We start from the raw sequence: 27,662 nt of genomic DNA, 5'->3' as shown, positions 1-27,662 counted from the left end.
CAAAAAACGTTCAAAAAAGTGATGGTTGACCAATCCTACGGGGGAATCCGCTCATTAGCGTTGATTGACTTGATGGTTGACCAATCCTACGGGGTGGGCGGGGCCTAATCCTTCAAACTGCCGTTTTACAAAAAAGCCTTGGCAACGCCGGGCCCCCCAGCTAGTCCTCTATAAGGCTAGGTTGCTTGATACTACATTTTGTATTCCTTCCATCTATTTTTCTGCTGAATGAGGCTTCTGTCAGAGGCACTGACCTCTATCAGTCCTTTCTCTTCCAGTGACTTTGGATCAGATAGCACAAAATGCTTCTCTAGTATTGCAATGACAGTCAGACCTACAAATGGGCTTTGTAAAAAGAAGCCCATAAAGGTTAAATTACTTCAACTCAATTTGTGTTTAACTAACTTGATTGAGTTCTTTGATGAAGTAATGGAGAGGGTTGATGAGGATAGTGCAGTTGATGTTGTGTATATGGACTTTCAAAAGGCGTTTGACAAAGTACCACGAAATAGACTTGTTAGCAAAATTAAAGCCCATGGAATTAAAAGGACAGTGGCAGTGTGAATATCTTCTTGATATATATTAGCGATCTGGACTTGGGTATACTTCATTTCAATTTCAAAGTTTGCAGATGATTCGAAATTCAGAAATGTAGTAAACAGTGAGGACGATAGTGAGAGACTTCAGGAGGATATAGACAGACTGGTGAAATGGGCAGATACATGGCAGGTAAAATTTAACGCAGAGAAGTGTGAAGTGATACATTTTGCCAGGAAGAATGAGAGGCAATATTAACTAAATGATACAATTTTAGAGGTGGTGCAGGATCAGAGAGACCTGGGGGTATAAGTACACAAATCTTTGAAGGTGGCAGGACAAGTTGAGAAAGATGCTAAAATACATATGGGGTACTTTGCTTTATTAACAGAGGAACAGAGCGCAAAAGCAAGAGTTCATGCTAAACCTTTATAAAACACTGGTTAGGCCTCAGCTGGAGTATTATGTTCAATTCTGGGCACCACACTTGAGGGTGCAGAAGAAATTTACTAGAATGGTACCAGGGATGCTGGACTTCAGTTATGTGGAGAGACTGGTGAAGCTAGGTTGTTCTCCTTAGAGCAGAGGAGATTTGACAGAGGTGTTCAGAATCATGAATGATTTTGATAGAGTAAATAAAGAGAAACTGTTTCTAGTGGCAGAAGGGTCGGTAACCAGAGGACACAGTAGTAGGACAAAGTAGTTGTTGAAAGAACCAGAGGTGACATGAGGAAACTTTTTTTAAGCAGCGAGTTGTTGTGATCTAGAATACACCGACTGAAAGGAGAGTGGAAGCAGGTTCAATAGTAACTTTCAAAAGGGAATTGGATAAATACTTGAAGGGAAAAAATTATAGGGCTATGGGGAAAGAGCATGGGAGTGGGACTAATTGGATAGCTCTACCAAAGAGCCGAATGGCCTCCTTCTATGCTGTATCATTCCGTGATTCTATGATTCAACTGAACCAAATGCAAAGGTGAAGCATCCTTAACCAAAAAGGCAAAAAAAAAAAATTGCAATAGAACAGTAATCCAGGATTTAATGTAGACTCAAAGACACATTACCATGGGACCTGTGCTTTTCTTTTACTGGCTTTTCTATTGGACCTGGCTTTTAGAGTAGTTCACTGCTAAATCCCAAAAGAAACAATACAGCCCCATATGAACAGAATTAGCTTGCTGGCAAGTCAACTACTGCAGATAACTGGTCAGTTGGGGAACTGTTCTCATGGTCAGGGAAGAATTAAAGTTTAGTTTGAATATAAAAGCTTATTACAGGAAACTCTCGACTTACCGGCACCTAAATAACTGGAAATCTCTGTTAACCGGCAACATTCAGGAGTAGGTTCAGGTAAGGTTTACTTCATATTAGTGGCCGTTCCTGGATCTGTGGCTGTGTAATCGGGGTTCCTGCACTTGATGCTAAGCAACAGGGATGCTTGGTCTGTGGCCCAGGTTCCTGCACTTGTTGCTAAGCAACAGGGAAGCCTGGATTTGTTGCTGTGTACGGAGCTCTCGTACCTTTTAACTATACCTCTCTGTAATCCGGACTTTTTGATAAACCGGCACCACGCCGGTCCCGTCGGTGCCAGATAAAAAAGAGTTTCCTGTACTGTATATGACTGCATTGACTTCCTTGGAGATCTGCATAACAAGTATGCTGTACAGGATGACTTTGATGATGATTAATTCAAACCTAATCAGCACTAGTTCTACACACCTCCTGATACACCATTTGCATTCAGAATTAATGAATGAAATTCACTCCAATACACAAAGGTCTTTCACCAACAAATATTTTTCATGAAGTAGAAACAGTACCAATGAATTGAAATACTTCTACTAATCTACTTTGCTCACATCGGAGTACTACGATTATGGATAAAATTACTGGATAACCAGGAATCAAAGGATATCTTTAGGATCCATTTTCATGTGGACAGCTATTAGTACCTTTTATAATGGTTTGGTGCCAAGTTACTGCTGCCCACTCCCAATGGGCGAGCTTTCTGCAACTTTCAAGTACATATGTTGAGACCAATCACTGGAAAGACCCTATTTTTGTTAAACCAGGTCTTCCAGGTAGCCAGCCTTAGCAAATATTACTTTAGGATTGCTGTCTGAGGCCTATTCCTTGGGAGCAGGCTGCAAAAGCAAAGCAAAAAAAAAGCAATATAAAAGCAGTTATCAGAAAAACTACTGGGCCTCAACCGAGTACAGACCCCTCACCTGCCCAGCCACTATAATCAGCTCCCAGGCTTCAATTCTTCCCACTTGTCCAGCTTTCCTCAAACCACTTCCCAACAAATCCTCAGATTATGTTTCTTGCATTGACATGTTTCAATTGAGAAAAAGGACAAAGGAAAAAAAAATTCTAGCTAACTAGAGTGAAACTGTCTATGTGGCAACTCCAGAGGTCGGCTCTTTCCATCCCCTCCCAAAAAAAGGAACAGTTAAGGTTGGCACTAATGAGCTTTAAAGACCTGTCAAGGGAGGAAAATAACTTTTAGAACAGAATAACTACCTGTGCGAGAAGATACACTTGGACAGATGAAGAGAAGCCAGCTGTTGGCAACAGCCCCGCAGAAGTGCTGCACACACCTGAAAAACACACAAGATAGTTTAGTGACAGACTAAATAATCCACACATCCTCTAAGTATATGCAACAATATAATAGAAAACATAGAAAAATAGGAGCAGGAGTAAGCCATTCGGCCCTTTGAGCATGCTCCGCTATTCAACAAGATCATGGCTGATCCTCTATCTCAATACCATATTCCCGCTCTCTCCCCCTACCCCTTGATGCCTTTTGTGTCTAGAAACTTATCTATCTCCTTAAATATATTCAGTGACTTGGCCTCCACAGCCTTCTGAGGTAGAGAGTTCCACAGGTTCACCACCCTCTGAGTGAAGAAATTTCTCCTCATCTCAGTCCTAAATGTCTTACCCCATATCCTGAGGCTGTGACCTCTCGTTCGAGACCCCCCAGCCAGGAGAAACATCCTCCCTGCATCCAGTCTGTCTAGCCGTGTCAGAATTTTATACATTTCAATGAGATCCCCTCTCATTCTTCTAAACTCTAGTGAATGCAGGCCTAGTTGACCCAATCTCTCCTCATACGACAGTCCTGCCATCCCAGGAATCAGTCTGGCGAACCTTCGCTGTACTCCCCCTATGGCAAGTATATCCTTTCTTAGGTAAGGAGACCAAAACTGCACACAGTACTCCAGGTGTGGTCTCACCAAGGCCTTGTATAACTGCAGTAAGACATCCTTGCTCCTGTACTCAAATCCTCTTGCAATGAAGGCCAACATACCATTTGCCTTCCTAACTGCTTGCTGCACCCTGCATGTTTGCTTTCAGTGACTGGTGTACAAGGACACCCAAGTCCCTCTGTACATCAACATTTCCCAATCTAGCACTATTTAAATAATACTCTACCTTTCTGTTTTTCCTACCGAAGTGGATAACTTCACAGTTATCCACGTTATACTGCATCTGCCATGTATTTGCCCACTCACTCAACTTGTCTAAATCGCCTTGAAGCCTCTTTGCATCCTCCTCACAACCCCACCTAGTTTCGTGTCGTCAGCAAACTTGGAAATATTACATTTGGTTTCCTCATCCAAATCACTGATATATATTGTGAATAGCTGGGGCCTAAGCACTGATCCCTGCGGTACCCCACTGGTCACCGCCTGCCACCCCGAAAAAGACCCATTTATTCCAACTCTCTGTTTCCTGTGTGTTAACCAGTTTTCAATCCAGGTCGGTATATTACGCCCAATCCCATGTGTTTAATTTTGCACACTAACCTCTTATGTGGAACTTTATCAAAGGCCTTCTGAAAATCCAAATACACCACATCCACTGGTTCTCCCTTATCTATGCTACCAGTTACATCCTCAAAAAACTCGAGTAGGTTTGTCAAACACGATTTCCCTTTCATAAATCCATGTTGACTTTGTCTAATCACGTTGATATTTTCTAAGTGTCCTGTTAGCGCATCCTTTATAATAGACTCCAGCATTTTCCCTACATTCACCTACATAACAAGTGACTGGAGTTCAAATGTAATTCAATGGTTGTGAAGCATTCAGGTCAACCTGAAGATGTGAAAGGTGCTACATAAATGTGTAGTGTCCGTGTGTAGATAAAGACACTGAAGACAGGAGTTGGTTCATAGGTATTTACTAAGCAAGTCTGGGGGGGGGGGTTCTAAAGGATATACACAATACACAGGCTTATATAGCCCAAGTGGCAATTACCGGCATTACGCACACCTGGGGCTCTTAAAGGCACATACACCACAATTCCTCCCCTTCTAGCTAACTAGTAAATCATATTTTAAGTAATTATTAATTACATGTTATATGCAAAATAATATACATTGCTGTATTAATTAATTATAAGTTAGTCTCTCAGGAGGCTTCCTGACTCGGTCCGGATAACGCCTCGGGGGTGTAGTAGTTTCTGGTGGTGTAGTAGGTTCTTCTGGCAAGGCTGATTCGGCTTGAAGGCCAGTGTCGGGTTCATCGGGTTCCAGTATCACCGGATCGGAGGTAGATATGGGTATCTCTACTTCATCGTTAGATGTATAGCGTGGTGGTGTAGGTTGTCCCTTTTCGGATGACTTGATGATTTGGTCAGCATGGCGCCTTATTATGCTTTCTCCGATGTCCACGGTATACATCAGTGGTCCTAGTCGTGTGCAGATAGTTCCAGGCTGCCATTTCTCGGTACGGTAGTCCCGGGCCAAAACCGGTTGGCCTATCTGGAAGGCCCTAGTTGGCCTTTCATTCATGCCCTGAAACTGCCGGTTCTCCACGTCCCTTCGGATGTTGGGCTTGACCAAATCCAGCCGGCATCTTAGGTTTCTATTGTAGAACATCATGGCGGGAGTTTGGTTTGTAACCATATGTGTTGCATTCCTATATGCAAATAAGAAGTTATCCACCTTGTGCTGAAGTTTTATGTCTTCATTACCCATGGCCTTTATGGCCTTCTTAAAGGTCTGGACAAACCTTTCAGCCAATCCATTGGTGGCGGGATGGTATGGGGCGGACGTGTAGTGCTTTACCCCATTGTTCTTTAAGAACTTTCTGAATTCTTCGGACACAAATTGCGGTCCATTATCAGAACATATCTGTTCCGGCAGCCCATTCCTGGCAAATATGGTCCTTAATACTGTGATGGTTTTTTCCGTGGTGGTGGAGGACATCTTTATTACCTCCGGCCACTTGGAGTGTGCATCAACTGCGATTAAGAACATTGAGTCCATAAATGGACCAGCAAAGTCGATGTGCACCCTTTGCCAGGGAGATGAGGGCCACTCCCATGGATGTAGAGGGGCCTGTGGCGGAGCATTTTGGACCTTCTGGCATCCTAGGCAGCTCTTGGTCATGTCTTCGATGTCTCCATCGATACCTGGCCACCATACAAACGCCCTAGCTAGGTTCTTCATTTTCACTCCACCCAGATGCCCCTCGTGAAGCTCCTTTAGCACTTTATCCTGGAGTTTGGGTGGAATCACCACTCTGGATCCACACATCAAGGTTCCTCGGCACACTGACAGCTGTTCTCTTCTTTGCGAGAATGCTGGCAACAGTGGTTCGCCATGTGCTGGCCATCCCTTCATTGTTAAATCGTAGACCCGTGAGAGAGTAGGGTCATTTCTGGTCTCCCTTTCAATGGCAGAATTTGTCACCGGTAGACATTCCACTATGGTAGAGTGGAATATCTCTACTGGGTCTACTGTAGGTGCCTCTTCTATCGTTGGCAACGGCAGGCACGATAAACCGTCAGCATTCCCATGCTGTTTTGACCCTTTGTATTCAATGTTGTATTGGTGTGCCCCTAGAAAAAGGGACCACCTCTGTCGTCTTTGTGCCGTCATAATGGGGACACCTTTCTTAGGGTTGAATATGGAGATGAGGGGTTGATGGTCAGTCAGCAAGGTAAATTTTTGTCCGTGTAGGTAATGGTTGAATTTCTTCACTCCCCATACCAGGCTGAGTGCTTCCCTGTCTATCTGGGAATAGTTACGCTCAGCTGAGTTCAATGAGCGTGACGCAAAAGCTATCGGCCGTTCCGAGCCATCAGGGAATCTATGGGACAATACCGCTCCTATGCCGTAAGGGGATGCATCGCACGCCAGTCTGATTGGTAGTGATGGGTTGTAATGAGCCAAAACTTTCTCGGATGTGATTAAGTCTTTACATTTATGGAAGGCACGTTTAGAGTCTTCGTTCCATTTCCAAATCACTCCTGTGTGTAGAAGATCATTAAGAGGGTGTAGAATAGTTGATAAGTTCGGTAAAAATTTATGATAGTAATTTATTAATCCCAGGAATGACCTCAATTGTGAAACATTTTCAGGTGCTGGGGCTTTTATAACTGCTTCAATTTTTTCAGGTGACTTATGCAACCCTTCCTTATTAATTATGTGGCCACAATATGATATCTGATTTTGGAAAAATTCGCACTTGGGGCGATTTGCTCGTAGGCCCCGTTCTTTCAGCCTAGTGAGCACCTGCTCCAAATTGGCACGGTGCTCGTTGTCGTTTTCTCCTGTTATAAGGATGTCGTCTAGGTAACACCGAGTCCCCGGAATCCCTTGCAGGACTTGCTCCATAGCTCTTTGCCAGATAGCTGGAGCTGATGCTACTCCAAAAACCAGTCGATTGTACTGGTACAGGCCTTTGTGTGTGTTTATTGTGAGGTGCTTTTTAGAGGTCTCCTCAACCTCCATCTGTAGATATGCCTGTGCCAAGTCAATTTTTGTGAAACGTTTTCCTCCGGATAGTGAGGCGAAAATATCTTCTATCCTCGGAAGAGGATACTGTACCGTGTGAAGGACCGGGTTTACAGTCACCTTAAAGTCCCCACAGATGCGAATTTTTCTCTGTTCCTCAGAGTTATTTTTCAATGCTTTTTTCATGACTGGAACGATGGGAGTTGCCCATTCGCTCCAATCTATTTTGGATAATACGCCTGCCTTTTCCAAATTCTCCAGCTCTGCCTCGACTGCCGGACGTATTGCGTATGGCACCGGTCTTACCTTAAAAATTTTTGGAATTGCTGCATCTTCCACTTTTATTGAGGCGGTGATGCCTTTCAAGGTTCCAAGTTTCTCTTGAAACACTTCTTTGGCGTTGGCCAAGATGTCTTTTAATCGTTCAGGTATGATGTCATCATTGTTTTTTTCCTTACTGGTCACCGTCAGTGCCTGAATGGAGTGCCAGTCTAAACGTATCTTCCTTATCCATTCACGTCCCAACAACGGTGGACCACCATCTTGTAGAATGTATAAATACAACTTTTGTATTTCTTTGCCGTTGTACACCACAGGCACCTTTATTTTTCCTTTGGGGTATACTTTCTGCCCCGTATATGTTTTTAAGATAATGGATGTGTCTTTTAGAGGTATATGCGAAAATAGCCTCTCATAATCTCGTCGATTTATTACGGTTAGAGCTGATCCTGTATCTAGCTCCATTTTAACTGGGGACCCTGCTATTATGAGGGTAACCCAAATGGTCTGGTAATCTTCATTGGCAATTACATTATGTAATTTGAGAGAGCTTAGTCTCTTGTTCCCGGAGTCGCTATCGCTCTTCTGGTCTTTGGAGCTACTGTCCGTCATCATTTGTACCTTTCTGTGCTTTTCCTTATTGATTCTTTTCCCGTTAGTGGATTTTTTATTTTCAGATCGGCATACACGTGGAATGTGTCCCATCTTTCCGCATCGCCTGCATGCTTTTTCTTTGAACCAGCAATCCCTCTGGTCATGGTTGGATCTGCCGCAGCGATAACATCTCTCGAAACCCCGTGTCATTTCATGGGTGCCGAAGTCCTGTGGCCTTTGCTGTATCTTTGCCGCTCCTATTGCACTGAAAGCCTTGTCCAGTGTTAAATCTTTTCCAGAAGATACCTTTTTTTGTGTTTCTACACTTAGGGGATCGCAGATGAATTTGTCTTGCAGAGAATCTGCCAGTCCTGCCTCGAATTGGCAGTGTAGGGTATCAACAATCTCCTCAAAATTCTTGTCCATCGGTTCGGCTGGAGTGATTAAGTTGCGTAACAGCTTGTATGTTTCTGCGCCCATTAGGTCCAGAAGCACTGAAGCTTTTTTTTCCATCTTCTATTCCATTTGCGGTGCAAAACACCTCCACTCTTTCTACATATGTGGTCCAATCCTCTATCTTGTTACCAAAAACATCAATATTGCCAAAGTTAGGCTCTGTTTCGTTATCAAAAGCATCAATATTGCCAGACTTAGGCATTTCAAAAAAGATATGGCGCTTCCCGCGCTTTTTTTTTTCCTCTCTGTAGCAACGATATGGCGCTTCCTGCGCTTTCCCGCCGCTGCTACCGATAACAACGCTGTTTTACTGTGGTTTCCGTTTATTCACTGTTGGAGACTCGTTCCCGACGGAGGTCTAAACGCTGACCTGCTTGCCGCGCCGGCCGTCTCCCGAGTGCACCCTCCCAGTCCGTTAGTGCTTGCCTCCGATTTCGCTGCCTGTCTCAGCTGTAGAGCCCGCCGCTGGAGCCCCAGCCTGACGCCCAGGAAGGATTAGCGCAGTACCTGCCACCAGCTTGGCCAGCTGGTGAAACCACAGTTTCTATTACTTCCTTGAGTCTTCTGGACGCTGGAGGAATCGATGTCCTTGAGGTGCTGCCGAATTGCAGGTAAGTCCGTTTCCACTTCGTCGCCACTGTAGTGTCCGTGTGTAGATAAAGACACTGAAGACAGGAGTTGGTTCATAGGTATTTACTAAGCAAGTCTGGGGGGGGGTTCTAAAGGATATACACAATACACAGGCTTATATAGCCCAAGTGGCAATTACCGGCATTACGCACACCTGGGGCTCTTAAAGGCACATACACCACAAAATGCATGCTCTTTCTTTCTTCATCACTTGTCAGTATGTTTATTCAGCTATTGGCAACAGCACATTACACGAAAAATTACAGTAAAGCCAATTTAACAACCATGTCAAAAAACGTGATAATCTTAATACACTACTCCAAATTGGTCCCACCGCTATAAACACAGATAGACCTGTAACCACCTGATCTCATGCAGCTTAAAATATTCTCTCTTGATACACCAACATTTGGAAACATAAGAACATAAGAATTAGGAGCAGGAGTAGGCCATATGGCCCCTCGAGCCTGCTCCGCCATTCAATAAGATCATGCTTGATCTTCAACCACAACTCCACCTTCCTGCCCGATCTCCATATCCCTTGATTCCCCTAAAGTCCAAAAATCTATCCCTCTCAGCCTTAAATATACACAACGAATATACTCAACGATTTAGCAACCACAGCCTTTTGGCACAGAGAATTCCAAAAATTCACAACCCTGAGTGAAGAAATTCCTCCTCATCTCAGTCTTAAATGGCTGACCCCTTATCCTGAGACTATGCCCCCTAGTTTGAGACTTTCCAGCCGGGGAAACAACCTCTCAGCATCTACCCTGTCAATCCCCTTCAGAATCTTATGTTTCAATGGGATCACCTCTCATTCTTCTAAACTCCAGAGAGTATAGGCCCATTCTACTTAATCTCTCATCATAGGACAATCCTCTCATCCTAGGAATCAATTTAGTGAACCTTTGTTGCACCACCTCGAAGGCAAGTATATCCTTCCCCAGATAAGGAGACCAAAACTGTGCACCGTACTTCAGGTGTGGTCACACCAAAGCCCTGCACAATTGTAGCAAGACTTTCTTACGTTTGTACTTCAAACCCCTTGCAATAAAGGTCAACATGCAATTTGCCTTCCTAATTGCTTGCTGTACCTGCATGCTAACTCTGTGTTTCCTGTACAAGGGCACATACATCTCTCTGAACGCCAACATTTAACAGTTTCTCACCATTTAAAAAATATTCTGTTTTTCTATTCTTCCTACCAAAGTGAATACCCTCACATTTCCCCACATTATACTCCATCTGCCACCTTATTGCCCACTCACTTAACCTGTCTATATCCCTTTACAGGCTCTTTGTGTCCTCCTCACAGCTTACGTTCCCACCTAGCTTTGTATCATCAGCAAACTTGGATACATTACACTCGGTCCCTTCATCGAAGTCATTAATATAGATTGTAAATTGCTGAGGCCCAAGCACTGATCCTTGTGGCACCCCACTAGTTTCAGCCTGCCTACCGTAAAATGACCCATTTATCCCTACTCTCTGTTTTCTGCCTGTTAACCAATCCTCTATCCATGCTAATATATGACTGCCAACCCCATGAGCCCTTATCTTGTGTTGCAATCTTTTAAGTGACACCTTATCAAATGCCTTTTGGAAAACCAAATGTACTACATCCACTGGTTCCCCTTTATCTACCCTGCTAGTTACATATTCAAAACACTCTAATAAAGTTGTTAAACACAATTTCCCTTTCATCAAACCATGCTGACTGCCTAATCATTTTATGATTTTCTAAGTGCCTTGTTACCACTTCCTTAATAATGAATTCCAGCTTTTCCCGACGACTGATGTTAGGCTAACTGTAGTTCCCTGTTTTCTCTCTCCCTCCTTTCTTGAATAGCGGGGTTACGTTTGCTACTTTCCAATCTGCTGGGACCATTCTAAAATCTAGGTAATTTTGGAAGATCACAACCAATGCATCCACTATCTATGCAGCCACCTCTTTTAGAACCCTATGTGCAATCCATCAGGTCCAGGGGATTTGTTGGCTTTTAGTTCCATTTGTTTCTGAAGTATTTTTTCTCTACTGATCTTAATTACTTTAAGTTCCTCACTCTCATTAGCTCATTATTTTTGGTATGCTTTTTGTGTCTTCTACTGTGAAGACGGATACAAAATATTTGTTTATAGTCTCTGCCATTTCCTTATTCCCCATTATAATTTCTCCTGTCTCAGCCTCTATGGAACCATTGCTTACACTTTTGCTGCTCTCTTCCTTTTTACATGCTTGTATAAGCTCTTACAATCTGTTTATATTTCTTGCTAATTTACTCTCATATTCTATTTACTCTCTTTTTATCAATTTTTTGGTTGTCCTTTGCTGGTTTCTAAAGCTCCCCCAATCCTTAGGCTTATTACTATTCTTTTAATCTAATACTATCCTTAAAGTCTTTAGTTAGTCATGGATGGATCACTTTTCACGTGGCGTTTTTATTTCTCAATTCAATGTATATTCGTTGAGAATTTTGGAATATTTCTTTAAATGTTTGTCACTGCTTATCTACCTTTAAATCTAATTTCCCAATCTACCTTAGCCAACTTGCCCCTCATACCTATGTAATTGGCTTCATTTAAGCTTAAGACTCTAGTTTCAGATTTAAGTATTTCACTTTCAAACCCAATGTGAAATTCATCACATAAGGCTCACTCTTCCCTAGAGGATCTATGAGATTACTAATTAACCACATCTCGTTACACAATACAAGATCTAAAATAGCCTGTTCCCTGGCTGGTTCCACAACGTATTTTTATAGGAAACTGTCTCTAATGCATTCCATGAGCTCGTCCTTCAGACTACCTTTGTCAATTTGATTTGCCCAGTCTATATGAAGGTTAAAGTCCCCCATGATTATTGTATGACCTTTGTTACAAGCGCCTATCATTTCTTGATTAATACTCTGTTCAACAGTATAGCTACTGTTTGGGGTCTGTTAACTTCTCCCACCAGTGCTTTCTGCTCCTTGTTATTTCTTATCTCCATCCATACTGATTCTATTTCCTGATCTTCTGAGCCAAGGTCCTTTCTCACTACTGTCCTTACATCATCATTTATTATCAGGGCTATCCCCCCCTCCTTTTCCATCCTGCCTGTCTTTTCGAAACATCAAGTACCCTGGAATATTTAGTTCGCAACCTTGGTCATCTTGCTGCCAAATCTCTGTAATGGCTATTAGATCAAAGCCATTTATCTCTATTTGTTCCACTAATTCGTCTATCTTGTTATGAATGCTTTGTGCATTGAGATAACGAGCCTTTAATTTTAACTTTCTATTATTATTCCCTGCTTCCACCTTATCTGCTGATGCACTATTACCGTTAAAATCTCGATCCCTTCCCGTCACACTCTGCTCATCTCTACCCAAATCGCTACACTGCTCCATTGTCTTGACGGAACAGCTCCCTCTTTTCCCAGTACTGGTGTCAGTGCCCCATGAATCAAAACATCTTCCTCCAACACCACTCTTTGAGCCACGCATATGACTCTCTGATCTGTTTGTCCCTATGTCAATTTGCAGGTGGCACAGGTAACAAACACAAACTATAAATAGTCTGATGAAAACAAAAGCAAGTTACTGTGGATGCTGGAAATCTGAAATAAAAACAGAAAATGCTGGAAATACTCAGCACGTCAGGCAGCATCTGTGGAGAGAGAAACAGAATTAATGTTTCAGGTTAATGACCCTTCGTCAGAACTGGAAAAAGTTAAGAGATGCTGTAAAGGAAATAGCCATATTCCAAGAGCCATCCTATGAATAGAATTTTGACTTTATTAAAACATGAAAACTGGGTTTAAAAATCTAAACGCCTCAACGACACAGGCTGCAAACAGAACACAGGCTTTTGAGATAAGATCAGTTGTTAACACAAGATGTAAACACCATACAAGCTTTTGAAATGGGAATGGGTTATTGACAATAAAACAAAGGCCCTATTGAAGAAGCTAAGGCTTGCTTCCGAGGAGTCTGCAGTTTGGAACCAACACAATAGCAATGCCCAAGTAAAGTGTTAAAAATTCTTCAATTGACGTATTACTGGCTGTAATCCAGTAAAGGAGGATCCAGCTTTTAGACCTCAAGGAAAGGAAGCCCCCTAAAGGAATGATCCAGGTCCATGGAAGGATAAGTGCTATGATTCCTGGGGTGCATTCCACATGAAGACACACAAAGTGCCTTCACTTACACTACTCTCATCTCAAAGGGGAAGCGGCCCACAATTAGACAAGGAGGTACCATCTGAATCTTCCAAGGTTCTTGGTGCAATGAGACAACAGCCATTATAAGAAGGGCTTAAGATTGAAAAGGGCACACAAAAGTAGACACCAAGAGTAGCGTTATACAGTGGGACATTATCAGATCTGTAACCATAGAGATGTTTTTGCCTCTGAAGTGATATGTGCAGAAAGATTTGGAGCAAGATGGAGGAATAGAGGAAGGAGTAGCATACTGATCTCCAAATGAGAGCCTTGATAATTGTACAGAAGAGCTACATGCCAGCCAGCGACCAAGTTGCATCTGCTGCCAAAAGGGGATTTTGACTTATTTGGCAGTGGCCCTGAATCTTAGTCAGCTGAAGATCTCACTTATGACATGTGCCTGTAGCTGTCGGATAGCTGATACAACTCAGTTATTGCTTTGTGAGGGAGATGCAGCCATTTGAAACATGGCTGAAGGTGAAGGCATATGTACCAGCTGACAGGTGCCAGGTATGGTGCCTGTTCGGCCCGGCATCTATGCAGCGGACCTCCTGATCCTCCTTCTTCTCCTCATCAAAGGAGAAGAAGAGCAGAGGAAGTCCAAGGGAGCCCCACTTATTTCCGAGGTCCAATTTACAACTGTACCTTTTTTTTAAAAATTATAAAAAATACTTCAAAAATCCTTACAGGTACTTTAAAAATACTTCAAAAAACTTAAAGGCAGTCACCTAAAATTTAAAAAAACATTAAGAAAATTCAAAAAACTTCACAAAAATTACAAGTTAATTAAAACAATTTTAAGCAATATTAATTTTTTTTTTAAAAACTTGTCCCTGTGGCCTTCACTGATGTAGCGTCTCTAACCAGTCCCAAGCTAGCCCTACCAGCTCTTCCCTTCAGGCGGCTAGTAGATTCAGGGCAGTAACAAAGGAAAATGCAGCCCTGCAGTAAACCCCAACCACCCTGCCATCTTTTACATGTGGCAGGGTGGCGGTTGCAGCAATTAAAGATGTCAGCACCAACAAAGCTCCAAGACATTTCAACAGTAACTTTCTGTGGTCATGTATAGCAGTGGCCCCCAAATCCCTGATTTTCCTCCACTGACTGCCCCAAGTACGCATGAAAGCGGGCAGCCAAATGGAGGTATATCCATCCCTGTGGGTTACTATAGATACAATTGTTTGCTGTCACATTCTGCAGCAACAAATATGAAGGAAGCTGGGGAATAGTCGTGCCCATTGCATTAGTCTACCATGGACATCATTACAGATATTAAATTCACAACTAGTGGCAACAAATACTGCATACTGACAATCAGATCATGAACAGAATAGCAACATGTCTGAGGAGGTTAACTGCCACAAGCCTCATGAGCAGTTGAAACTCATCTTCCTGTTCATAAAACAGATGGCTCAGCAATTTCTCCATGTCTGCATGATCATTTTAGACAGCTGGCACCAGCATCTGGTCTGCCACGCACACCAGTGCCACACAAGATTGAGGAACTAGGATATCAGATTCATTGTACAAAAAAAATCAAGAAATAGTCCAGATACCCAGGGTTGCATTAATTAACCCAGAGGGGTTTTCAGAAAAAAATAAACAATTTTATTTAATGTGAACTGGACACAGAATACTGGGATGTAGATTTGAATCAAACAAAGAGTATTTGAACGAAGGTCTCCCTTGTCTGAAATTTACCTTAGCCCTAAGTGAAATGAGTAATCTCAATAATCCTAGTGGAGTTCACGTCTTAAAATGTGATCTCTGATCTGCTGTGAATTGTTTAAAATTAGTCCGTAATTCAGCACAAATCAGGATTCTTATTGAGAGGTCATAAGATGCTCTGGTGGGAGAAACAGGATGTGCAGTAAGTGGTGCACTTCTGAGGTTAATGTCCAAGTAAATTATTTTAGCAATGAATGTGGAAGCACATTTAATCAACACCTGATCTGCTCTATACCTGATGTGCGAGTACCTGATGACTTTGATGGATACCCAAAATGGAGAAAGTGCCACATTCCTGAGCATCAACATTCTTCTTGATTAAAAATTCATACGAACAAAATGCTCCAAGGAATGGCCAAGTCCAACACCAAAAACAGTAGACAAAAGTTGCACAGTACCGTGGTGTACTGGAGCTGCGGCATGTTTATTCCAAACATACAGTGCTTATTTTGCAACATAGCTCAAAAATATTGAATCTATAATTAAGGACAGAGAAAGTTGAGCTGATTAGAGAGCCAACATGGATTTTTAAAGATTAGGCCATGTCTAATAAACCTAATTTAATTAATTGAGGGGGGAATGTCTATGGTTATAGTTTATATGGACTTCCAGAAGGCATTCGATAAGGTCCCATATGAGAGACTGTTAGCTAAAATTAAAGCTCCTGGAATTAAAGGTAAGCTATTGACCTGGTTAGGTGGTAGAAGACAGAGAGTAGGGATAGTGGGTATGTACTTGAATTGGGAGGAAGTGCCTAGTGATGTCCCACAAGGATCTGTACACAACTAATCATTATATTTATTAATGATTTAGAGAACACAATAGGGAGCCATATATCCAAGTTTGTCGATGATAAAGTAGTGAGGACTGGAGCATAAAATTGCAAAAGGACATTGATAGATTAAGTGAGTGGGCAAAACTGTGACAAATTAATTTTAATGCAGGTAAATTGAGTTCATCAATTTTGGACCAAAAAAGGATAGATCGGAGTATTTTTTTAAATGGTGAAAAGCTAGGAACGGTGGAGGTCCAAAGGGATGTACACAGATCACTAAAATGTAGTAGTAAGGTACAAAAAAAAATCCAAAAGGCTAATGGAATGTCAGCCTTTATAACTAGAGGGCTAGAATATAAAGGGGAGGAAGTTTTGCTGCAGCTATACAAAGCCCTGGTTAGACCACATCTGGAGTACTATGTACAGTTCTGGGCACCACACCTTAGAAAGGGTATATTGGCCTTGGAAAGAGTGCAGCACAGATTCACCAGAATGTTACCAGGGCTCCAAGGGTTAAATTATGAGGCGAGATTATATAAACTAGGCTTGTATCCCTGGAAAAAAGGAGGTTAAAGAGTGATTTGATTGAGGTTTTAGGATTTTGAACGGAATTGATGGGGTAGCTATAGAAACTTTTTACGCTGGTCTAGGACAAGGGGACATAACTTTAAAATCAGAGCCAGGCCATTCAGGAGAGAAGTTAGGAAACATTTCTTCACGCAAAGGGTGGTAGAAGCGTGGAACTTCCACAAAAAGCAAAAGCTCACTTCATAATTTTAAATCTGAGATCAATATATTTTTGCTAGCCAAAGGTATTAAGCGATATGCAGGTGGATGGAGTTAGGATACAGATCAGCCATGATCCCGCTGAATGGCGGAACCAGCTCGAGGGGCTGAATGGCCTACTCCTGTTCATATTTGATTAGAAGTGACTTTAACCCTCTCCAGCCCATTAGTAAAGTAATTTCTGCAATACTGTGCACACTTTGGCACCCGATGTCAAAAATAATAATGGTGCACTGGAGAGGGCTACTGATGAGAAAAATGCTGAGAAGTGAAATTCTAATGGTTGAAATTGCACACATCAGAAATTTATTGTCAAACTTAAAGAATTGATGACAAAGCCAGAATAATGGTGTGCTGAGCAGAAACTTGACCCAGGTGGAAAAATCGACCACAATTATGTATTATATCAATGGAGTGGTAAAACTGACTGTAAGAAGTACTGGCCAGGTGAAGATTACCAGTTGGGTCATCATCAATGTTCCCTCTAAGCTGCGCGCATGCGCAGCCTTGCAGTAATCTGCAAGATCCTGCTCAGGCCGCTCCAAGCTTTTACACTGGAAATACCGCGCATGCGCAGAAATTTAAAGGGACCGCACATTGAAAGAAACAGGCCACGCAGAACAAAGCACAGCTTACAGGGAACATTGGTCACCATCGCTGCCAACCATAGAAAGGCAGAAGGTGGTCAGGAAGAGACTTCACAACATTAGAAAGAAAAATAAACAAAATCTAGCTTTTGTTAGGCACACAAGACCAAAGGTAGTGGGCCACAGGTGATGAAAATATTGATGCCAATTGAAAAAGCAGTCATGAAAGTTATTTAACCCAAAAAGTCAGGAGTGGGCAACAGAAGCCTAGATAGGCGTTTCGGCAAATAATCCGTTAGCAGAATATAGTTTGTTACAGTGTGGTGTGGACACCAGTGAGCCTGTCTTCAAACTGAGGGTAACAGAGCACTACTGCTACATGTACAATGTTAGCACCACCATGTACACTTGGATGGCAAAGAAGTTGTGAAGAATGGCGACATCCATTTCAGTGATGTGTGCAACCACTTGTAATTATCGAACACCTTTAACATAGTAAAAACATCCTAAAATGTCCTGTACTGAATGCCTCGTCGCTGGAATCATTATGTCTTGAATTAAATACCAACCTAAATGATTTACAAATCTGCTGAAAAACAGGCCATGCTGTGAAAAAATGTATAAAGTAAACATTCCACTGCTTCCTGAAACATCTGAGAGTCGAGTAAATTCCATCCTCAGCTCTCAGCAGGGAGTAGTGCTGACGGGGAGGAATTCTCGTAAATTGCTGGCATAAAACCCATGATTTTCCATCTACTAATTCTAATGGGTGGACAAACACTGGCTGTGTACCCTCGCTGCACTCCTTGCGAGCACCACTTCCCACTGTGGAATTGACCCTAGTGTCTGGACAGAAACCTAACCCATTCAAGGCAAAACTTTGATGTCACTGGAATATTGTAAATAAGCCAAAGGCTAAAACAGAAGCAAGGCTGGCACTTCAGCAGGAACAGAGGAACTGGTCTGATGGCACCCTGTACAGGGCAGGATTTCATAGAGTTTATGCTATTTGCAAGAAAAAAATAATTGTTGCTCTGGAACACAGGTGGGTAACAATACTGCATGTGCAATTGGGGTTATTTCTTGTTTATTCAAGGCTCTGGCATCAGGCCCTCGAATTGCAAAACAATATATTCAGCTAATAGCTGGTGGTAGGTTTGCCAAGGTTGATGAGAATGTAAAAGTGCATACACACTGGTTTCATCTGAAAGGGCGAATGGCTGCTTCCCCGGAGGTAACTGGAGATTCTGTCATAGGGCTAGACAAGTTAGTGTTGCAATGTCAGAAGGAATGAAAGCTAATCAACTAAAGCCAAGATTGGGGCGAGAAGCAAATGATGGCTGTAAAGCCCCAGGGGGACCACAGTAGAATCAGTCTGGCAGCTAATCAGTGGTAAAGTATCCAACACATCACCTAATTATTTTAGTGGAAACAGTGATGCATTTACCATAAAACTGTAAATTTGTCAGTGCATCACAGATCCCATAATTTTAATTCTAGCAGAATGGGTCCTCCCTCTCCCCAGTCACCCAAGGTCCCCAATAGCGCAGTCTTGCCTAGTTACTCACTTAGGCACCAATGCACTGTCTTAACCTTTACCATCTGAGTCCCACCAATGCTGTCTCTCCCTACGCGCCTATGACTGTGGAGAGAAATGGAAGAAAGAGTTTTAAAATAGAACAAGCAAATGAGCACAGAGATCGAGGAAGTGAAATGTAGGAAGAGAAAAGTAGTAAGGGGAAAGAAAATATTACAGTGCAGAGATAGAGGCATACACATGTGACTGGAAGACAGAAAAAAAGATAAGGAGAGAAAGACAGAGAAAAAAGAGAGAACAGAGACAAATTGAGAGAGACAAAAAGATAGAGATACAGACAGAGAAAGACAGACAGAGACAGAAAAAGATGGATACAAAAAGAGAGACAGAGGCAGAGAGAGACACACATACAGAGGCAGAGAAAGAAGAAACATTTAGACAGAGGGAAAAGTTTTACATTGGTAGAGTTCATGATGGTGTTAGAAAATTATATTTTGTATGTCTTCTGCCTTGGGGGATTAAAAGTTTATTACTTCTGTGCACTCTAATTTATCTGTCTTTATAATGGGGGTAAATCTTTGTCTTCACTGCCTGGCTGGTAATAAGGCAGGACGGATCACCTGCCCTTTACAGAACCCACCCGATTTTCATTTTATCATTAAATATAAAAACACTAAGTGAGATAAAGAGTTCCATAGTTTTGAGGTGTTGGGAAAGAATTTGCTTGAACAGTAATCAGTCTTGCTTTCAACATAGTGGTGGTGTAGGGAAAAGGAACAAGATGTAGGACGGTGCATTTGGGAGCTTAGAATTAACGAGAAACAAAAGCTCATTGCAGTACTGACCATTGTAGAATTTATAAAAAGAAAGGGAGAGTGAAGATGACAGGTTACAGGCAAGAGGGGAACTGCAAACCAGCAACAAGTTTATTTCTTCCTGTCCAGGAATATGAGGGGAGCTGGAAAAGCTTCTCCAGTGACTGGAGCACTATTCAAAGCTTGGATGGATTTGGACTTCATAGAGATTTAAGAGCTGTTGAGGGAAGAAGGATTTGGCACAAAAGAGGTCAATGAGCTTCTATGAATCATATGCCTCAGTCATTCGTTTAGCAACAACAACTTGTATTATATAGCACCTTTAATATAGCAAAATTTCCTAAGGGGTTTCACAGGATCATAATCAGACAAAAATTCAGGTAATTAAATTGTTCATAACTATAGAAAATGAACAACCTTTTCCACAAAAATTAAAATCATATACATATAAATCCAAACTTCTAATGACAACTGAACTTGGAATCAACATTCTAATGTTCCTCACTTCCTCATCATCAGTATGGGGCTGATTCAGTGATCCCACACTCCTAGCCAGCTGGATGGACATTAAGTCAGCACATGTACGATTTCCCACAATGCTCACTCTGCAGTACTGCAGAACTGGTCCTTCTTCCAGTCCTTCACTTATACTATACTTTGTGTGATATGTTTAACAGCAATCACTGAAGTTACTGAGTTCAAAAATAAAAATACCAATCACTTGAAAGTCGTGTACATACCATATCTAATGCACAGTCTGTGTTTGACAAATCAAGATGAGCAAGAGCATTTGGCTGAGCCAGGAAACTGTACAGGTTCTGTAAAAAACAAACAGAATAAAACTGAACAAACTGCTACTTAGTTTCATTCACACAGAGGTCAGGCATTAAACTGCAATGGTTTCATTTTAATTCTGGTTGAAAAAACAAATCTTATCTGTAGTATGCTCAAATGCCAGTCCAAATTAAAAGGATTATATCACGAGTGTTTGTGAAAGGTGAACATTGAGTAAGTGAAAGAGATGAGCTGTCACTTGAAGGACCGATCTATTGAAGCTGTGGCACATCATTGACTGGCCATTCTACTTGCCACAAACAACAGTTCACATTACCCATGGAGCTCTGCCAACATTTGCACAAAAGAAACTTTTGTTATTTACCACCATCATTCCTCAGTGGGCTGGCTCTTTTGGTCTGCACTTGAAAATATTTCTAGGTAATAAGTACCATTACATATTCGAGTTTTTACAATACAAATCTTCTTCAGATTAATCATAGACCACTCCTGTATGCTTCATTAGCTATGACCTGGAATGTCCAATATCTAGGTAAAGGCCCAGGAGGTCTTAGAGAACCCTTCTCCCTGTATTTTGGCTTATTGGATATTACATGCCCTCAGCTGATTCGGTAGATGGAACAAATAAATATAAGATTATGGTTTGGACTGAAACTACATCAGATTTTTTGAACTTTAAACAGACAAATGACCACTATTACATACAATGAGATTTACAGTAACTAAAGACTTTACTTATCCTCCTCAGAATATTAAAAACATCTCTTTTACTAACCCTCAATTGTAAACTCCAAACAAGGAAACAGGCGCCCTGATAGATTTAGATGTCAGCATGCTACAACACAGTCTCTGACTTGTTCCATCCCTGAATAGCTTCAGACTAATGGTTGACTGGATGAAAGTCTGCCTCAGATATACTGTTCAAAACCCTTTGAAGAGATATTGAAACAAATGTTTTTTCCACAGTATTGAAACTGTTTGGCCACACAAATACAGCTGCTAATCAAACATATACCAGAGATAAAAATATCCACAGGATATTCGGTCTTTGAACTTAATGTTTTGATCTACTACCAGAAATCAGACTACCCTGTCCCACCTGATTACTACAGTAACAATCCAACTGTCAGTTATCACTTGTTTGCAACAGTGTTATGGAACACAATAGAGCAATCAGCAACAGAATTAACAATTACATATACCAGTCAACCCATTTATGTCTTGAGTTGTGTATCGAATGGGCTGTCCATTTTCTATAACTGAACTTGCATTTTTAACCCTGTATGTATCGTGCCCAGCAAAGCTGAAGCTAATAATACCAAAATTACAAAAGCAATGGAAATCTGAAATAAAAACAGAAAATGTTGGAAATACTCAGCAGGTCAGGCAGCATCTGTGGAGACACCTTTTGTCAGAACTGGAATAAGTTAGAGATATAGCAAATTTTAAGCAAGTGCAGGGGCAGGGAAATGGGGAGGGGCGGAAAGAACAAAAGGGAAGGTCTGTGATAGGATGGAAGGCGAGAGAGATTAAATGACAAAAGGTATAATTGTACAAAGCAAAAGGAGATGGTAATGGGACAAGTAAAGAAACAAAAGATGGGTTTTGAAGAGGTGTAAATGGAAATAGTAGAATCATCAACAGCTGCCGTGTGAAAAATAGGGGCAGAGGTTATGGTTTGAAATTGTTGAACTCAATATTGAGTCCAGGAGGCTGTAAAGTGACTTATCGAAAGATGAGGTGCTGTTTCTCGAGCTTACTTTGAGCTTCGTTGGAACAGTGTAAGATTGATGAAAAAAATACCAAAATTACTTCAGTTTTGTCACATATGCATTATAGTTTTCTGGTGAAGTGTGTTAATACATCTCTAACTACTTCCTTTTCTCAGGCACTGTTTCCCATTCATCTTCTAATACTAAAGCAAAATACACCTCTAATGAAAGGTCATTGACCTGAAACGTTAGCATCCGTGGAGAGAGAAACCGAATTAAGTGTTCACCAGCATTTTCTGTTTTTATCTCCTTTTAAAACTGCTGCAATCACCCCTTCCTTAAAAAGGCCTCCCTTGACCCCTCATCGGCTCTAACTACTGCCTAGGATTGCCAACCCTCCCAGGTCGGTCGGGAGCCTGTCTACTTTCTTTGCCTGCTCACGGGCGGCCTCTCGGCTCTTAGAACTTCTTCTACTGCAACTGCTGGCGCGAAACCATGAGCAGACACTCAACTACAGGGCACCCAACCGTTATACGGTAAATGCATTTGCAAACTACGGGTAAGCGTCACATGATCAGACATCACATAGGAACAAGAGTAGGTCATTCAGCCCCTCGAGCCTGTTCCGCCATTCAATGAGAACATGGCTGATCTGTGACCTAACTCCATATAACCACCTTTGGCCCATATCCCTTAATAACTTTGGGTAACAAAAAGCTATCAATCTCAGATTTAAAGTTAAAGAATAATCTTGCATCAATTGTAGTTTGCGGAAGAGGGTTCCAAACTTCTACCACCCTTTGTGTGTAGAAGTGTTTCCTAATTTCACTCCTGAAAGGTCTGGCTCTAATTTTTAGACAATGCCCCCTAGTCCGAGAATCCCCAACCAGCGGAAATAGTTTCTCTCTATCTACCTTATTTGTTCCCCTTAATATCTTGAAAACTTCTTATCAGATCACCCCATAACTTTCTAAATTCTAGGGAACACAACCCTAATTTGTGTAATCTCTCCTCGTAACTTAACCCTTAAAGTCCGGGTATCATTCTGGTAAACCTACACTGCACTCCCTCCAAGGCCAATTTCTCCTTCCTAAGGTGTGGTGCCTAAAACTGCTCACCATACTCCAGGTGTGGTCTAACCAGGGTTTTGTATAGCTGTAGCATAACTTCTATCCCCTTGTATTCTAGTCCTCTAGATATAAAGGCCAGTATTCCATTAGCCTTTTTGATTGTTTTCTGTACCTGTTCATGACATTTTAATGATCTATGTACCTGGACCCTCAAGTCTCTTTAGAGCTCCACTGTTTTCAGCTTTTCACCATTTAGAAAGTGTCCTGTTCTATCCTTTTTAGGTCCAAAGATGACCTCACATTTGCTTACATTGAAATCCATTTGCCACAATTTTGCCCATTCACTTAATCTATCAATATCCCTTTGTAATTTTATGCTTTCATCTATACCACCTACAATGCCACCTATCTTTGTCTCATCGGCAAATTTGGATATATGACTTTCTACGCCATCATCTAAGTCGTTAATAAAGACTGTGAATAGTTGAGGTCCCAACACAGAACCCTGCAGGACACCACTAATCACATCCTGCCAATTAGAGTACCTGCCCATTATCCTTACTCTCTGTCGCTCAGTCAATTTCCTAACCAGGTCAATAATTTGCCCTCAATTCCGTGGGCTTCTACCTTAGTTAACAGTCTATGATGTGGGACTTTATCAAATGCCTTCTGGAGGTCCATATAAATAACATCCATAGATATTCCCCTGTCCACTACTTTAGTCACCTCTTCAAAAAATTCAATCAGGTTTGTCAGGCATGACCTACCTTTCACAAATCTATGCTGACTCTCCCTGATCAACTGAACATTTTTGAGGTATTCAGTCACCCTATCCTTAATTATAGACTCTAGCAACTTCTCGACAACAGGTGTTAGGCTAACTGATCTATAATTCCCTGGCTTCCGTCTCTCGCCATTCTTAAGTAGCGGAGTGACATATGCAATTTTCCAATCTAAAGGAATGGTTCCTGAATCGAGAGAACTTTGGAAGATTATAGTTAGGGCATCTGCAATGTGCTCACCAACTTCCTTTAAAACCCTGGGATGGAAACCATCTGGTCCTGGAGATTTGTCAGTCTTTAGTGGCATTATTTTCTTCATTACTGTTATTTTACTTACGTTAACTTTATCGAGTCCCTGTCCCCTTAGTTTCCTTGGGATTTCTGGCATGCTATCCTCTTCCTCTACTGTAAATACTGACGCAAAGTAATTATTCAACATGTCCGCCATTACCTTATTATCACTGACAATACAGGTAGACTATCCTTTATCCGAAAACCTCGGGACCAGCCGAGTTTCGGATAAAGGAGAATTTCGGATTTCGGAAGGTGGGTCGGCAGGGGTCCGCGGGGGGGTCGGAGGGGGTCCGCGGGGGGGGTCGGCGGGGGGTCGTGCGCACGACTTACGCTGACGCTCAGCGTAAGTCAGTCGGGGTCGGCGGGGGTCGGGGCCGGCGGGGGGGTCGGCGGTTGTCGGGGCTGGCAGGGTCGGCGGTTGTCGGGGCCGGCGGGGTCCGCGGGGGGGGATCGGCGGTTGTCGGGGCCGGCGGGGTCCGTGGGGGGGTCGGCGGTTGTCGGGGCTGGCGGGGTCGGCGGTTGTCGGGGCCGGCGGGGGGGTCGGCGGTTGTCGGGGCTGGCGGGGTCGGCGCCGGCGGGGTCCGCGGGGGGTTCGGCGGGGTCCGCGGGGGGGGTCGGCGGTTGTCGGGGCCGGTGGGGTCGTCGGCGGTTGTCGGGGCTGGCGGGGTCCACGGGGGGGGTCGGCGGGGGGTCGTGCGCACGACTTACCCTTTATCCGAACTTCCAAAACCGGAACCCTCTAAAAACCGAAGGTTTTTTCGTTCGTACGCACGACTTACGCTGAACGAAAAAACCTTCGGTTTTTAGAGGGTTTCAGTTTTCGGAAGTCCGGATAAAGGGTAGTCTACCTGTATCACCACTTTTAAGCTTTTAAAGGGGCCAACATTGCTCCTGACTGCCCTCTTTTTCCTAATGCAATTGTAAAAATTTTTGTATTGATTTTGATTTCCCTTGCAAGTGATCAAACCTCAGGAATATATCTTTCATTCCCTTTTCCTCTCTAAGGCTTTCAAATGCATCATCGCCATCCAACTCTGTGCCCACTTCTCCTTGCTTGAATCTATTCCGGCTAGCACAGAAACTGCTTTGGTCTGAAGGCACCAGCAACATCCTTTGTGACAGTAATCACAGTGCTTTTAACCATCATTGCACTCATACACCTCTGACAGAATCAACCACACCATCCTCCTGCACCATCCACGTCAGTGGTACCGATTTCATAATTTGTTTCCTATGTAACCCATGCAGCTAACACATCTTTTGCAATGGCTTCTTCTCCTATATGTACTCACATAGTCATATCCGTTTTGCTCCAAGGTTCCATTCGTTGCCCTCTTCAATTCATCGATATGTTGCCTCTCAATTACATTAGGAACATAGGAATCATAAGAATAGGAGTAGGCCATTCAGCTCCTCAGGCCTGTTCCGCCATTCAATTAGATCATGGCTGATCCATTTACTGCCTTGGTTCTGTAACCCTTAACATCCTTACCTAACAAAAAATCTATCAATCTCAGGCTTTAAAATTTCAATTGACCCCCAGGATCTACAGTGGCGGGGGGGGGGAAGCAATTTCCAGATTTCCACTACACTTGAGTGAGAAAAAGTGCTTCTTGATTTCACTCCTCAATGACCTAGTTCTAATTTTAAGGTTATGCCCTCTTGTTCTAGATTCCCCCACCAGAGGAAAGAGTTTTCCTGTATATACCCTATCAAATCATTGCTTTTATAGCTCTCCCAGTCTGATGGATTTCCACTTTTCCTTGCATTTATGCAAGATTTTTCTTTCAACTTGATACTCTAACTTCATTTGTTGACCATGTTTGCTTAAATACACAAATGGCGTTGTTGCATTTTAGGAGTATGGACTGGTTTGCTATTGTTCCAAAACTTCTTGGAATACTTTCCATGGTTTGTCTATGGGTTTAACCATTAACAATTTAGCCCAGTTTACTGCACTCAATTTATTTCTCATTCATTTGAAGTTTATCTTACTTAAATGTAACACCGTGGTTTGTGACTCTCCCTTCTCACTCCAACCTAATATCAAATTCAATCACATTATGATCACTATTTGCAAGTCAAATTGTTAACTTATTCTGGTTCGTTGCTCATCACTAAATCCAGTACGGCCTTTTCCCTGGTCGGTTCTAAAACATGTTGTTCTAGAACACAGTCTTGAATACATTCTAAAAATGAATTGCCTTTACTTGAGCTGTTCTGCTTTTCTCAATCTGTGAAAATTAAACTCTCTTATAACCACATTGTTTTTGCGACATGCTTTCTTGATCTCCATATTTATCCTCCCACTATGTCACTACTATCAGGAGGTGTGTATGCAACTCCTACCAGAGTCTTGCATCATTTGCTGTTGCTTAATTCTTCCCATAGTGTTTCGACTGCCCAATCACCCATACTAAAATCCCTTCTTTCTACTGCAGTAATTGTGTCCTTTATCAGTATTGCTACTTCCCTCTCTTTCCCAATTTCACTGCCCATCCTAAAGATCCTATAGCCTGGAATATTTAGCACCCAATCATGCTCAGGTTGTAGCCAGGTCTCTGTAATGGCTACCATTCATTAAACTGAATTTGTACTTCTAACTCAGTTGTTTTATTTCTTATGCTACATGTAGTCCTGTACAGAACTCTTTGCAGGGTAACTGTCCCTACCCTGCCTATATGTCCTTCTGGTCTTTTTTCACTTTTTAAACTTAGTGTGGATTTTCCCCCTCTTATCCATCTACAGAACAAATGGGAAACTGTTCAACCTCCGTCGCCTCCAGTCCAGATCTAAGGTCGTCTCATCCTCTGTCATCAAATTACAGTATGCAGACGACGATTGGGTCTGCGCACACTTGGGAGGTCGAACTACAAACCATCGTCAACACCTTCACCGAAGCGTACGGGAGCATGGGCCTTACACTAAACATCCATAAGACAAAGGTCCTCTACCAACCTGCCCCCGCCACACAGTACTGCCCCCCGATTATCAAAATCCCCAACGAGGCCTTGGATAATGTGGACCACTTTCCATACTTTGGGAGCCTACTGTCAACCAGGTCAGACGTCGATGACGAAGTCCAACACTGCCTTCAGTGTGCCACTGCAGACTTCGGTCGCCTGAGGAAGAGTGTGTTTGAAGACCAGGACCTCAAACCCAGCACCAAGCTCATGGTCTACAGAGCAGTAGTGATTCCCGCCCTCCTGTATGCTTCAGAGACATGGACCATGTACAGCAGGTACCTCAAAGCACTGGAGAGGTACCACCAACACTGCCTCGGCAAAATCCTGCAAATCCATTGGCAGGATAGGCGCACCAATGTCA

The 27,662-nt window shown here is 42.4% G+C and overlaps 1 protein-coding gene across 1 annotated transcript in view; it reads right to left on the bottom strand.

The window, feature by feature from the left end:
- The window catches only part of LOC147117677 (F-actin-uncapping protein LRRC16A-like), a 494,673-nt gene that overhangs the window by 203,983 nt on the left and 263,028 nt on the right, over positions 1 to 27,662 (bottom strand). The window contains exons 13-14 of the mRNA XM_085989391.1: positions 20,423 to 20,500; positions 3,061 to 3,137 (exon numbers count right to left, since the gene is read on the bottom strand). Coding sequence (XP_085845517.1) covers positions 3,061 to 3,137; positions 20,423 to 20,500 — 155 coding nt within the window. The remainder of the gene's footprint in view (positions 1 to 3,060; positions 3,138 to 20,422; positions 20,501 to 27,662) is intronic.

This window comes from Somniosus microcephalus, chromosome 5, assembly GCF_052327205.1.
Source record: "Somniosus microcephalus isolate GS21.2 chromosome 5, FLI_Smic_1.0, whole genome shotgun sequence".
NCBI lineage: Eukaryota > Metazoa > Chordata > Chondrichthyes > Squaliformes > Somniosidae > Somniosus > Somniosus microcephalus.
Note: the sequence above shows the minus strand (reverse complement) of the source record. Positions and strands in the feature narration are given on the sequence as shown.